The following is a 15,617-nucleotide window of genomic DNA, read 5'->3' as shown; positions in this document are numbered from 1 at the left end:
AGGAGACTGACTACACCTTTCCCATTACCCTGTCCTATTAGTTTTTCTATACATTCTAGTCATTAGAATGTGTCATTTCCTATGGTGTGGAGTATAACAGGTTTTTAATATGATTATCACCAAATATGACACTAGAAATAACAGAAACCATGCTATCTTACACAATTCCTCTGAAACCTAAAGGATAGAGTTGCTTTCTTTATTTTCCTAGTTTGAAAGGTCAGTTTGTCGCTGCTCATTACTAACTAGCCTTGGTTTGCAATCATACCAGGGAGTTAACAGATATTTACACATGTTTATATTTACATTGGTTTCACTTCAAAAAGCTTTGCTTAAGCAAGCACCTAAATTCCTTTACTTCATTCTAAAACTACTGGAAAGGCAGAATACATTCAGTTTAACGTAATTTATGTGAGATACTCCCTATAGGGAATTTTCTTGGTAGGAAAGGTCAATATTTATCATCAAGTAAGAGTAAATAGAATATTGATTTGATCTTAAAATCATGTTTTCTACATACACACATGCAAACATACACACACACCTGGCTACACACATGTGCCACACCCTGCTGAAGTTACCAATAGCTTTTGATGTCAGTGAAGCATAGTGATTATAGGCTAAGCTGTGGAGTGGGTAGACCTGGGTTCAAGTCCTGCCTCTGGCTATGTGATAGTGCACAAATTACTTAACCTCCTGTACAGTATTCCCTTCTTTTAACGAATACATACTATGTAAGGGTTAATGTGAGGATCAGATGTAATAATGTCTAATAGATCTGCACTTCTACAACTCTAAAGTATACACAAATCATCTGGGGATCTTGTTAAATGCAGATTCAAATTCAGTAGGTTTAGAATGCGGCTAGTGCATAAGCAATTTTGAGTAGCAAGGCACGTGCTAAGACTTCACAAAATGGAAATCAAAATTGCTATCTAATCATCTTGCAAGCCAGTTAAGAGAAGGCTGAGAAAGGATTTCGTTTGGTGACCAACGTGAGCAGGGTATAAACTTAGTTTTTCTATACAGAGGGGATGAAACTTTTAAGCCACTACATAAGGAGCTACTAGACTGAATTTCCACTTTCTGCCCAGGATCAGCCAAAGATCATCTGAACCCACATGAGAGATGATAAGGCTCCAAATGTCCTGAAGCCTCTTACCTGTCATAGTCTTGGCAAATCTCCCCGACAGCTACCAAAGCTTTCAGATACTCATTGGGTTGGTAAGGATGGATGTAGTGCAAGGAACAGCTATTCCTGGGGTCCCCGTTTGAGGCAGTGAAATCTATAGCTACCTAAAAGAGAAAAATACAAGCAAAGGTAAATTTAAAGTGGATGCATCTCCTAGGAATTGTGATCAGCCATGAGAGAGATCTGGCCTTGGGTGAAAAACAGTAGCATGTTACATACTCTGCCAATAAAGAAAGAGAATAAATTAATTCTCTTGAAAAACTAGTTATTAATTTGGTTGAGGCCATTTCTGCAGTCTTCAATCTCCCTCCCCACCAGTGCCCACTCTTCTCCCTGCTTAAATAGGAACTTGAGATGGACATAGATCAGAAAGCCCAGATGCTGTTGATTCATCTCACCAGGCAGCAAGAGTAAGGATAGACTATCTGCCCTCCAATTTCACAGTTCACTCAGAAAAGACTTCTATGTTCCCTGGGCAGAACAATTCTATCTACGGGGCATAAGTAAGATCCCTTAAAACCAAATTCTGTGTTAAAGATACAGTCTTCATAGCAAAGCCATTGTCATATTTCCATGAGTGGCCAGATGCAGAGAGATGTGTTAGAGTGGTTATAACGAATTTTCTGCAAGGAGTAACTCCGTGTAAGGCATTCAACATTTTGGTTCCCATTCATGTAAGAACTCCTGCCTACAACAAAGAGGATGCCTGAATGTTATCGCATTTTAAGTGGGAAGTGGAGACGGGAAACCTGTCTTGCCACTAACTAGTCATTTATCCTTCAACTTCTCAAATTTCTTCTGACCCCCAGTATCATAATCATGTAAGTCAAAGTTGACTCACTGAACACTTTTTAATAACAAAAGAAAGAACCCAAAATGCTTAAGCCAGAGGGTGTTAAAATGAGAAGAAACATTTCTTCTAATTTCCAACATCACCTCCATCTAAATAAAAGTTAACCCAGCAAAAATCTCTTTAAAAATGCCACTTAAGCTTCGAGAGAAGAAGGTTAAAATAAAAAGCCATACAGGAAGAAAGAAATGTTTATGTTGCATAATTCCATTTCCTTCTGGAGTACAGTAGAATGCATTCATTGGCTTACTATGGCCGAAAGGCTCTATTTTCTCATATGATCTTGGGAATCATAATGGGAAATGTTATTTGTGTTATATTTGGTAAATTCCATTATAACAAATAACTGGAATGCCCCATTGGATCTATGAAGGTGGGACATTATTTCTGAAAGGACAGAGAAAACATGTCATGTGTTTGTTTGTACTTCTTAAGGTATAAGTTGATGGGGAAAAAAATGTTAGTCACATCTGATATTGTACCCTGCAATCAAGTCAAAGTGACTAGGAAAAGAAAAGCAATAGGCTAACAGTAATTCATTTATAGCCTTTTTTCTTTTCTTTCATGAGATTATATTTTCATCTCTGTTTTTTTTTTCTTTTTCTTCCTTGCCTTTCCACAGAACTATGTCAAAAATAAAGTTAGGTAGGATTCAAACTCTGTTTTCAGAATATCCAGACTTCTTAAAATCAGGGGATGCCTACTGATAAATGCTAGTACTAAGAGTATGTAAAAAAAAGAAAGAAAGAAAGAAAGAAAAAGGTTATGTGAAGAAAAATTGCAGTTCTTCCCTGACCCTTAAATGCCCTTACTTTGGATAAAAAACGAAAAAAGACAGAAATAATCTGTGTGTCAGGCACTGTGCTAACTGTGCGTGACACAGAGGCATGATATTACTTCATTTATATGCATGATATTACTCCATTTTCATGTGACATAGGATAAGAGGGCTTGGAGTTGGGTTTAAATCCAAGTCTATATGGTTCCTTTCTATCTTTCTCCATTATGCCATCATCCATCCAGGAAAACATGCATGTCTATGACCAAAACACCAAGACTTCTCACAGGTATAACTATTCCAATAAAAAATGGAAGAGATTTGGCCTGGAGGTAGGGAGACTTGCTAGGAGGCAACCATGGTAATTTGGGGAAGCATTGCCTTGAATAAACTCTTTGTGACCAAAATGGTTGTAAAAGTTAAGACAAGGAAAATTGAAATATGTGTGTATGTATGTTTGTACACACAATAGTGAGAGGATTGCTACTGAGGATGACTGGAGTTAACCCAGGGACACCAATAAAGTCCAGTGTCTTCTGAGATGGGTTTATCCTGAAGGTGAGAGTCAACCTACCAGGGAAAAAAAAGGAAGACCATAGGTGATGCCCTTTTAATCAAGGACTATGATGAAAAAATGGTGGGATGGAGGAACCTACATGCATTTTTTGAATGAGAAGGAGGTGAAAAGCACCCCAGGATCCACCCATGAGGCCTCAACAAGATAGAAATCCAGACACATGCAGATAATTCCAGGAAAATTTCTGAGAGGAGCACTCCAGAGATGTTTGAGAGACAATGTTTGAGAAAACCATACCTTTGGGGGCCTCCTGGGTTTACCAAGCTCAGCTCACAGACACCATTCTCAGCCTTTTACTCCTGCTGGGACATGTTTAAGGAATAATGGCACCTTGCATAGGTGTACATAGTGTTTAAAAGCTAAAAGTAATGCAGAGGAGGGCAGATGTAAAGTCACCCCTTTCTCTTCCACCAAGGAAGGCATGTTAGTACTCCAGGGAATTCTAGAGAGTGTGAAGATGTTGTTATGGAGATTACCTTGATTCTGCTTTAATTTATCTAAAAAGTGAATCGTTGGCAGGTGTTGACACTTTATTATTAATAACAAGCACCTTGTGGCCCACCTCACTTCTATTCATGATGCCTTTCATCACGGATCAACACCTCCTTATCTCTGAAGGCATCATGCTTCTGCCTCTTGATACTGAAGTTAACAATCTGTCCCATGTGCTGGTTGCCTGACTGAGACTCCTGAAGTGTTAAGGGTGTTCTGTGATGACAAAAACATGCTGGTGTCTTGATATAAAACTAGAAAATGAAATCAGGTTATATAGGCCAGAGGAAAAAATTCCGTAAAGAAAAATGGCTGCTTAAGAAACATTCCTAGGCATTGGCAAAATTCTCTAAGCATGCAGGCACCTAGTGACAGCATCCGAGCCCCAGTATATCACCTGCATGAATATGTTACATCTAGACAAGTGTGCATAATGTCTGGACAAGCATACATAGATTGTGGCAACAATATATTTTAAAATAATAGAAAAAAAGCATATAATAGAGCTGGGGATGGGGTGAGACAAAAAGAAGTGCCTAGTTTATAAAACTCAAGGAGGCACTCACTCTCAGCAGACCCCACACTTGTAAAATCCACAGAGTGAGAGTCTCCTCAAATTTTGCACCCCAGGTACGTCTCTTGCTTTACCTCCAATACTGGCTCTACTATGTCATTTTCATTCCTATCCACTCTTTGTCGTCAGACTTGGAATAATTTTCTTATGCTTAACTAGGGTGCAGCAAAGATGAAGGTGAGAAGGAAAGAGTGATTGAAGAACGTAAGGGTAGAAAATGAATAGGATTTTTTGACCAATTGAATGTGGATTTGGATGTCAGTTAGGGGAAGAGAATCGCTAGGTTTTGGGGGACAGAAGAGGATAATATATTTTGAAGATAATGAAACAAGGTACAGGCTAATGTTAGAAGGTTAGTATTGGGCTGCCTGTTCTTGATGCTACTCTGTAAACATTCAAACATGCCTGGTGGAAATTTTACTATTTCTTTTCAGGCAGGCCTCTAGGGTTTCCACTTTTCCCATGGCAATGGCCCCTATGTCTATGACAACGAGAAAGGCCACTTCATCTCAGGAGATCATCATATAGACCTGGGGGAGGGTATGAACTTAAAAAATTAACTGATGAAAAAGGAAATAGGCTTATGATTCTTACCATATAGCCCATTTTATAGTTCTCATGGCTTAAAAAAAAAATATTTTATCATGTGACTAGACAGCAATGGACTGTCTTAAGTACGAGTCAGCTAAAATATTTTCATTTTTATTTTTTGGAAAGTGGTGGTTCCTAAAACTTCCTTTATGAAGCTGGAGAAAAAAATATCTATCTTCAGGGGGTGGTCTTCCACCAAGAATTCTCTGTGCTCTTTAAAGTTAGCATTAGTAGAAAGAGAGCAGAGTGAAAGGTTAGGTTTATTTTAGAAAGCAACAGGGAGGCTGTGAAAGATGGGGTTAAGTTGAGAAATAAAAGCAACAAAATGACTGAAAAATGCCAGTGTGTGGAGGTGTGTACTGACGCCTGGTTTTCTGAATGCCCAGTGAGCTCACAGAACCCCCACGTTTTCATTTCCTGATAGGAAGCATTTATGGAAACCTGTGGTTCTGGTATGTGCTCCAATCTTCCCTGCAGGCAGCACAAGAACAGGCGCCCAGTGCTTTTTCCTTCTGCCCAGGAAGCCACTGCTCATTATTAAGCAGAGCTGTGCAGCAGCTTTGCAAAGCCTTGTAAAGTAAGAATGCAAAATGCCCCCTCCATGACACCAAGTCCCCAGTGCATGGAGCTATTCCTGGGAAAAGGCTGGTTGCAAATGATGAGCATCTCTTTTTAGGCATTTTTAGATTCTTACATGAAATAACTCTGCTACTCAGATCCCTTCCCTTCATCTGCCAAACAGGTCATTCGTGAACCCTCTTGATGTTTTCTAAGGGAAGCTGCTATGTAACAACTTGCAGTCTACCTTTGGGATCATATTCTTGGGCAGCTTTCTTTCTTTTCTTTATAAATATCTGTGTACAATTTGGACCTATACACTGAATCTTGTAGGTGGAGATATTGTTTGGTCTGGACCATTTCTTAAGTAATAGGTTACATTTTTATTCTTTTCTGTTTTCCAAAAACTTTCTAAGAGGACAGTTAAATAGGAAAATAGGGAAAGATGCCTAAGCTTACTTGGTTCATTTTCTGGAAATGGCAAAGCATTTGCCTCTTTAACCCATTATACCCTGACTTTGCGTACAAATTCAGTCAGCAGGGCTCACTAAGCAGTAAGCAGACTCAAAGGTCTACACCAGAGTAGGTCAGTGTTCAATCTGGGATGTAAAATAAAGATTTAAAAATGTACACTGGGCCACAGTGTGGACATAGGATGCCCTAAATGTTTTAGGGTTAGAAAAGATTTCCTGAGACTGGGCGCGGTGGCTCACACTTATAATTCCAGTGCTTTGGGAGGCTGAGATGAAAGGATAACTTGAGGCCAGGAGATTGAGACCAGCCTGGGCAACACAGCTAGACCCTGCCTCTACAGAAATTTGTTTTAAAAAGTAGCCAATGTGGTAGCACATGCTTGTAGTCCCAGCTACTCAGGAGGCTGAGGCAAGAGCATCACTTGAGCTCAGGAGTTTAAGGTTACAGTGAGCTTCCAGTGTGCCACTGCACTGCACTCTGGGCAACAGAGTAAGACCCTGTTTCCAAAAAAAAAAAAAAAAGGAAGAAAGAAAGAAGGAAAGAAGGAAAGAAGGAAAGAAAGAAAGAAAGAAAGAAAGAAAGAAAGAAAGAAAGAAGGAAAGAAAGAAACATTTCCTGAGAGAATCTTATTAATAAGTTATCTAAATGTTTAGGTTTGAAGGTCAGTCTGGGAGAAGTTGTTTTCAGTTTATTATATTATATTATTAAAATGCAAACTATAGTCAGAGGTAAGAAAAAGCAATATTATCTTCAATTTTTAAAAATGACACAAAAGAAATGTCCATTTAAAATTAATAAGAAGGCCGGGCGCGGTGGCTCACGCCTGTAATCCCAGCACTTTGGGAGGCTGAGGCGGGCGGATCACGAGGTCAGGAAATCGAGACCATCCTGGCTAACACGGTGAAACCCCGTCTCTATTAAAAATACAAAAAAATTAGCCGGGCGTGGTGGCAGGCGCCTATAGTCCCAGCTACTTGGGAGGCTGAGGCAGGAGAATGGCGTGAACCCGGGAGGCGGAGCTTATAGCGAGCTGAGATGGCGCCACTGCAGTCCAGCCTGGGCGACAGAGTGAGACTCCGTCTCAGGGAAAAAAAAAAAGGAAAAAAAATTAATAAGAAAAAAATATCACTCACCGTGCCACTAGGCTGGTAAGTCATATTTTATTTTTCTTTCCTCTCTAGGTATTTTATATATATAGTTGTAATCATAGAGTAACTCTGCTTTACATTTTTATAACACTATGTCATAAATATTACCTCATGTTATTATCTAAACCTTATAAATATGATTTAAATAAGCTATATCTTAGTCAATACTAAATACTATGATACTAAATATCATAATGTTTAAAGGAATACTGTAATTTACATAGCCATTACCTTATTGTTAGACATTTAGGTTGCTGACAGCTTGTCTGTATTAAAATCTATGTTATAATGAGCATTTTTGAGCATATGAAAAAGCAATAACTTTCAAAAAAAACCCTTTGATTTTTCTCCCATTTTTTCTTTTCAAATACCTTACAGCATCTGTCTGTTTTGTGCTATCTATAACTTTGTATTTTGTGTGTGAAATTCTAGTATCCGGCTTTATTTTTAGCTGCTCTACCATGTGCCAAACCCAATCTGTCACCCTGTGGTCTCTGTTTCACCTCCACCCACCTCCTCAAAGACTGAGATGGTGCAGTTGCTCTAGAGTTCTTATGACTCAAGGATTCACGTGAGGTACAAGAACTGTCTTCAGGAGTGCCCTTGACCTCCCAAATTGCATGCAAAATTGGATGTGTGCACTTCCCAGTAAGAGGCTATAGATCATGTATCAGATTCTCAAGTGTTCAGGTGACCAAAAAAGAGTAAGAATCATTAACTGTCTAGGGCTCTTTTTAGCATCATTTATCTCCTTCCTTCCACTGGGCTGTTGACTCTGCTTATAGTCTGATTCTAGCTTAAAATCTCTTCTCTTTTAATTTTTAAATTGCCATCCTCTTTGTACCTCTTGCTTTCCCTTCACTGTTAACTTTCTTGAATGAATACTTATACCTGCTGTGTTCATTTCCTTACCTTCTGTTTACACTCTAAGTCCTGGGTCTCACCTATCTCGTTCTGCTCAAGTTGCTCTTTTGAAGATGATATATGCCTACTCATCGTGTTGTTCTTCACCCTCTGACTTCTCTTTAGCATGCAAGATTGTTGTCCTTGATCTTAGCCTTAGCTTTTTCCTCCTGGGCATCTGAGTTACTGCCTCCCCTTGGGCCTTCCTCTCCTCTGGCATTTCTTCTCTTAACTGTTTGCCCCTCCTTCCTCTGCTGCCAGATAGAGGTCCTCTACAATTTCTTGTCATCAGGCCCTTTCCCTTCTATACTCTTCTCTTGAGACATCTCATCCTGAGCCATATACATGTAGCTCCTGACCTTACCCTGAAACCTAGGCCCATATTTATAAGTACCATCCCCACTGGGAGGTACTGAAAGTACCTCCGATGTGTCCAAAGCCAAATTCATCGTCTTGCCTGCAGCTGCTCAAGCCTCGCATATTTCCCTGACCAGGTCCGCCATGCTCTGTCAGTCAGGCACAAAAGCTTTGATTACTTTCACTCTTCTCATTGTATCCTAGGCAGAGGCTTAGTGCTTCTCTTTCCACAGTACCTCTCCTGCTGCTGCCACCCTTGTTTAGCTTCTTTTCACCTGGCACCAGGCCTGTGGCAGTGGGCTTCCATCTCTTCTTGCTTCATCTCTCCTTCCCCCTTCACCACCATCAAACACTCCCAGCTTTACTTGTCTAAAGCATGTGCCTGTTTCTTCAAGGCCCTCCCCATTATCCTTTTGAACATGCATTATCCACCAAATTACCTCAAAATTCAAAGCCCTTCAAGTTCTGACCCCAAACTGCTTCCCCAATACTCCCCTAAATACATCTTGTTTATTCATTTTCCTAATTAAGGTTTTAGTATTTATAATTAGAATATAGTGGGGCATAAATACTTAAGTTTATGGGGGATGCTTTTTAAAACAAAACCTCAATATCATATTTATTTATCCAATTTGTTCTTTTTTCTAAATCTTACCTTCCTTTGAAGTTTTAGGGTTCAATTTATTATAATTCAGCAAAAGTATTTGGAACAGCTTAGCAGCTGAGGAGAAAGATGCCCCCATCTTTAACACTCTTAAGATTGAATCAGATGCGCCAGCATCTATGGAAGATACAAAGGCTTTCTCCTTGCCCCTGCTTATATTTTGGATTGGTCAGAGCCACTACAGGAAACAAAAAGTCCACCCAAAAGGTGATTGAGGAAGTTTAATGAAGGGACAATTCACAAACATGTGGAAAAGGTTAATGGAAACTGACCAGAAAAGAGTGGGAGGGAGCAGTTACCAGAATTCAGTAAGAGGAGTGTCTTCAGGACAGGGCACCTGATAGGAACTGTGACCTTCTGTCAGGAAGAAGGTCGCTGCCAAACCACGGCCTGGCAGGCAGGCAGCTAGAGAAATAAATATTCCAAGTTCTCTCGCCTCCTATTCTTTGATCTCTGATGGGTGCCTCTCATTGGTCAAACCCAACCAAAAGCTAAAAGCTGGAGAGCTTGGATAGTGCTTCCAAGGAGGTTGGCTTCCTGGGGTACAGAAGTGAGAGTGGAGAAGGATGGAAAGTGACTCTAGGGGAGGAAATGGAGAACTTTATGTCCAGAACTTTATGTCTCCCCTGGTGCTTGAAGGCTTTTCTCCAGGGAGACAAAAAGTTCGTGTTGGCTAAAGCTCCCTGGTTGCTCAGGAGCCAAGGGTCACATAATGTGCCAGTGGAGGTTTTTGCCTCTGAAAGCCTCCGAGGTATAATTACTGCACTGAAACATTCCTTTTCTCTCTCTCGTCTGCCCATCTCTATGCCAGGAAACCTTCCTCTTTTCACTTCTCATCTCTCTGCCACTGCCTTTTCATGTTGCCAGATGGTTTCAGTAAAATAACCAGGCAGATAATAAACACTTACAGACCAAATTAAATAAGACATGATACTTTTTCTTAACGATTTGCATTACAGCTTATAATTTAAATTAAGTTGCACTACTTGAGCAATAAAAAATTTATAATGAGAAAGCTGACTTAATTTTGGAAGAAAATGACAGAGAAGTGACTGGTATGTTTCCTTAGTAGAACAGTGGGAATAGAATACCTAGCAATTCTCTTCTGAGTCCCCAACCTGAAACCCTACAGGAGGAAGGGCTTTGTGGAGGAACTATTGTTGGCTGCCCCCTTCTCCACAGCACTCATCTGTACATTCTCCTCTTCTCATTCCTTGCTCCAGGCTGCTCTCCTCACTCACACCTCCCACAGGTCTATCAGTTGACACTGGAGTGCATGGAAAGCTGCAACTGGGTTGTTGCTGGAGACAAACACTGAAGCAGTACTCCCAGTGGGGAGTGCTCCCAGTAGGGAGTGGGGAGTCAGCAGACTGAGAAAGGAGGGGAGAACAAAGAAGGACACAGGGATATCTGAGAGTCAGGATGTGGAACTGGGAACTCTTTGGGTTGGGGCTCAGCTCCTGATTTTTGTTGGGGCTGATTCTTTGCAGCACAACTTGAAGGGCAGAGCAAGCCCCTGAAGGTTGAATACAGAGTTGTTCAAGAGCATGGGATCTACAAAATCTAAACCAGACTGAAATCAATAGAGCTTTCCCTTGAAAACCTATAAATAGTTTCCTGAAATCACTTTTTTTGCCTAAGATCTTGCGAAACTATTTCCAGTAGCTCTGCTGTATGACATTGCTTGCTTCCACACTTCCATTTGGGTATGCTCAGAGCAGCAGTGAGCCCGCAGGACAGCTAGAGTTAGACGTGCATCCTCAGTGAACATGCTTGCTACCTTCTGTATGTGACAGTATGAATGAAGGAAGGCTTGCTGGCTGTGCATTAGAGAATCTTAGACTTTAAAGAGGTGACCAAACTCTAAAATTAGCTCCTGTAAGTATTCAGAGATAAATGCACAATATCCCAAGTTTAGGCAGGACATAGGTAGACCTCCTTGAGATTAGGGCAGAGGATACTTCCCTAGCTAAGGAGAAGCTAGTTTAGTAAATGGCCATTTGTCTCATCCCTTTGAGACTCCTTTTAGTCCCTTGAGCACCACCATCCCTGGTTCCAGGAATATATTGGTCCTGTCTACTCTCTTGGGTCCAAAGCTTGACTAAAAAATTAAACCCATTTTCTTTCCTTTTTCACATGACTGAGCCAGTCAGGGAGATGAACAGGGCTGAGCTTCATTAGTACATTTCTGTAAGATGAGAAATCTTACAGAAATGAGTACAAGCTGCATTTCTCTTGCTTACATCCACATTGCTTTCCAAAGGGTTCTATCTGTCTTTTGCCATCTGGGGATTCTCTTTCTGGAAGTCACATCTGACCAAACCTAGGAGGATTTCGAATATTAAGTCAGTGAAAGTCAGTTGTTCCAGTGCAGATGGACTCACAACCTTGACCTACTTAGCCATTTTAAAAAGACTCAGCCTACCTAATCAAATATACATCAGGGGTGTATAAATCCCAAGGGCACACAAATTGCATACAGGGGATGATCCTTGATCCACTCACTGAGTCTTGACACCCACTCTACTTCTCAACCTTGACCTCGGCCTGGTTCTCCGATCTTTGGAATTCATCTTTTCATTGCCTGCTGAACTGTTTGTATGACTTACTCTTGGTCCTGACCACTGGGTATGACATTGGTGCTGTAGTCTAGTCACATGAACACAACCATGGCATCTGCCATGGCTCAGTGGAACTTACTTGCATGGCTTACTTCCTTTCAATTTTTCTCACCAGGTGATGGAATCTGACAGGCTACACTGCTTCATGCCTCACATAGTTACTGAAGAAACGGGAAGCGTTAGGAGGATTCCCCAGACCACCTGAGGTTGAGTGGCACAAATTTCCTGATATGATGCTGAAAACTATACTTATTAAAGCAAACAGAAGTGTGAACACATTTCAAAAACATGATTCCATATGTTTCAACAATGAGACTTGAACAAAGCTGACCGAAGATGTAAATAAGCTTTTGTCTGCTTATTCCCCAAACCCAGTGCCACTCCTCATCTCTTGCTTCCTGAATAAGAACAAACATGGAAACAACTTACTGTAAACTGGATTTGGCAGCCACCCATGATGTAGTCCAAGAAAGAGTGCATCTTGTGAATCTGCATAGGAGAGGAGAGGAAACTGGGTTAGTAACAGCACAGTCTATTTCCTGATATATTGGAGGCCTAAAGGTTGGTGACTGATAAGCTGCTAAGCCAGAGGAAAGGGCAGACAGACATTGTTGATAAAAGATGCGTCAGTTATGTCTGTTCTGTTAAAGGAGAGAAGGAAGGCAATACCAATACAGACGGGCCTTTGAGGGCTGCCAATATCCATCCCCTGCTCCCCTCTATTATGGTTTATGCAAATTTTAATCAGCTTATGCCTCTGAGGTGAGACTAAAACTATATTTTCAAGTGTCACTACTGTTTTGAAATGAATGATGTCTCACATATGACTTCAGTCTGGCCTCCCTGTATCTAAGTCCCAGTCCTGGTGACATTCTTAATATGCAGGTAATTTAGATAGGCAGTTTTAAGATACCATTAGCTGAGAAGGTAATTTGCTGACAATTTCCAGTTAGTTAAATGCCTCCCCTGCCATGAACAACAATGACTAACATTTATTGGGCATTACTGAATGCCAGGTACTTAACATCTTTTACCTCATTTAATTCTCAGAACAACCCTATGAAGGCGGTACAACAACTATTATTATTGTACCTTGTTTATAGATGAGGAAATTAAGGTCAAGATCACAATGCTAATAAATGGTAGAGTTGAGACTCAAATGATGCAAGTCTGGGAGACACACTCTATCCTTTTGACCTCTATGCTGGAAGCCAGTATGGTTGTTGGGTTATGCCAACTGCCATCATCTGTGTTCTCAAGTACCTTAGGGATTTTTGGTCTTAATATACATTTCTTTGTGATATTGCTGCTTGGCTTGGCTCTTGGTGATATTTGTGTATTCATTTATTCAACAATTATTTATTGAACACTCACTATGCACTATATTCTAGGACTACAATGATTAGAGAAGCAGATACAGTACTTGTAGCCATGGAGCTTACAGTCTGGATCCTACCTGGAGAGTCAGTAACTGTAATTTTTGACTGTCACTTCTCCGATTCCATCTAATGCTCAGGAAGCTTCTTAGAGACTGACCGAAAAAATCAGTGTTCGTCTCTCTAGATATCACCTCCAGGTGGCACACATCTATTGGCATACTTTTCTTAGAATTGATGTTCACTTGGTCTCTAAATAGTGCTTACTTTTGGTGTCCTGATGGCAGTGCTTTGCCTGATAGTTTGGGACTCCATGCTACTGTATCTGTATATCAAAGAAATAAGTACTTGAAAGTGAGCAAAATAACAGTGCTTCTGAGCACTGAACTGTAAGAGCAACTCATGGAAGAAAAAAAAATTGTGTGTACACAGTCACCTTAAGGAGAAAAATAACCATTGAATCTTGATCTTTTCTCCTGCTTCTTTGGGCACAGGGGTAGTCACATAACTGTTTAGAATGCATCCAGGATTTGCTTTGTAAAGTTATGATAAGATGTCTGACATGGAGACAGCTGACTCTATAAGAAGAGTTTATCGCTCAGAGTTCTTCAAAGGATAGGAGGCATGTTATGCCACACAGGAGGGTCACATGGGGAAGCACCAGGATAGGTCAGGAAGCAAAAGCAGTAAGGAGAAAGCAGGCAAATCATTTATTGTTTTTTTTTTTTTTTTTTTCCATAGGAAGGAGTAGGTGAGGCAGGATAAGCAGCTGAGCAGGCCTAGGATTGGATAGTTTGAATAATTTCAGCAGGTTTTGAAATCTGTCAAAACCATAGGAGTGGTTTCTAGTTATCTGATACCTGACCCTCAGGTCATATAAGATGGGAGAACATTGGCTTGGTGTGTGAGAGTTTGGTAAGGGAGGTGATTGGGGGTTTGAACTAAAAAATGATTGGTTTGCATGTCAAAGGCATGCTAGAAGGCAGGTTGTTTGCTGTCTGTAGGAATTAGCTAACATTGGGAGAGTAGTCCCTCTTAGGTTCATAAGGTCCAAAGTTGTCAAAGCATCAAAAAATATTGAAAAAAAAGATTAATACAATGACCCCAGATGGCCAATCATAAGACATTGTCCCCTAGTCTCAGTGACTGGTGTAAAGGGTAGGGATATGACCCAAAGCAGACCAATTATTCTTTTCCTCCACTATCTTGTTAGGTAAGGATATAATCCTGTATATAGACATATTAGGTTCCTTCTAATATATTACGAAACATATATCTATGTATGTATACACACAGATAAACACACACATACACACATATACATATATACAATCACGTGTCATTTAATGATGGAAATACATTCTGAGAAATACATTGTTAGGTGATTTTATCATTCCATGAACATCATAGAGTATACTTACACAAACCTAGATGGTATATCCCACTATACACCTAGGCTATATAGTATAGCCTATTGTTCCTAGGCCATAAGCCTGTACATCATATTATTGTACTGAATATTGTAAGCAACTATAACACAACTGTAAGTCTTTGTGTATCTAAACACATCTAAACATAAGAAGGTACAGTAAAAATATGGTATAAAATATAATAAATGGGCCGGGCATGGTGGCTCGAGCCTGTAATCCCAGCACTTTGGGAGGCCGAGACGGGCGGATCACGAGGTCAGGAGATCGAGACCATCCTGGCTAACACGGTGAAACCCCGTCTTTACTAAAAAAATACAAAAAACTAGCTGGGCGAGGTGGCGGGCACCTGTAGTCCCAGCTACTCAGGAGGCTGAGGCAGGAGAATGGCGTAAACCCGGGAGGCGGAGCTTGCAGTGAGCTGAGATTGTGCCACTGCACTCCAGCCCGGGCGACAGAGCAAGACTCCATCTCAAAAAAAAAAAAAAAATATATATATATATATATATATAAAATAAATGGCACACCTGTATAGGGAACTTACCATGAATGGAGCCTGCAGGATTAGAAGTTGCTCTGAGTGAGTGAGTGAGTGAGAGGTGAGTGAATGAGAAGGCCTAGACTGTTACTATACACTACCGCAGACCTTATAACACTTAAGCTACACTAAATTTATTTTAAAAATAAGGTAATTATATTACAATGGCTACAAGTCACTAGGTGATAGGAATTTTTCACCTTCGTTATAATCTTATGGGAGTACTGTCATATCTGTGGTCCATCATTGACAAAATGTTATTATGCAGAGCATGACTGTATATATACATGTATACATGTATGTACAGCTGCTCCCGGACTTACAATGGGGTTACATGCTAATAAGCCCTTCATAAGGTCAAAAAATTATGAGTTGAGTCATCATAAATTGGGGACCATCTGTGTGTGTGTATACACACACACACACATATATAGGTGTATCTTCTTTTATTGTACCTCACTTTATTGAGCTTCATATTTTTTATAGATTGAAGGTTT

General features: G+C 40.3%; 1 protein-coding gene across 4 annotated transcripts in view; it reads right to left on the bottom strand.

The window, feature by feature from the left end:
• The window catches only part of CPNE4 (copine 4), a 525,340-nt gene that overhangs the window by 42,502 nt on the left and 467,221 nt on the right, over positions 1-15,617 (bottom strand). For all 4 annotated transcript variants that reach the window (XM_008009121.3, XM_073023607.1, XM_073023606.1 and 1 more), the window contains exons 10-11: positions 12,209-12,268; positions 1,163-1,296 (exon numbers count right to left, since the gene is read on the bottom strand). In XM_008009121.3, coding sequence (XP_008007312.1) covers positions 1,163-1,296; positions 12,209-12,268 — 194 coding nt within the window. The remainder of the gene's footprint in view (positions 1-1,162; positions 1,297-12,208; positions 12,269-15,617) is intronic.

Source organism: Chlorocebus sabaeus, chromosome 15, assembly GCF_047675955.1.
Source record: "Chlorocebus sabaeus isolate Y175 chromosome 15, mChlSab1.0.hap1, whole genome shotgun sequence".
In the NCBI taxonomy this organism is placed as follows: domain Eukaryota; kingdom Metazoa; phylum Chordata; class Mammalia; order Primates; family Cercopithecidae; genus Chlorocebus; species Chlorocebus sabaeus.
This window is presented reverse-complemented; position numbering and strand designations above follow the sequence as displayed.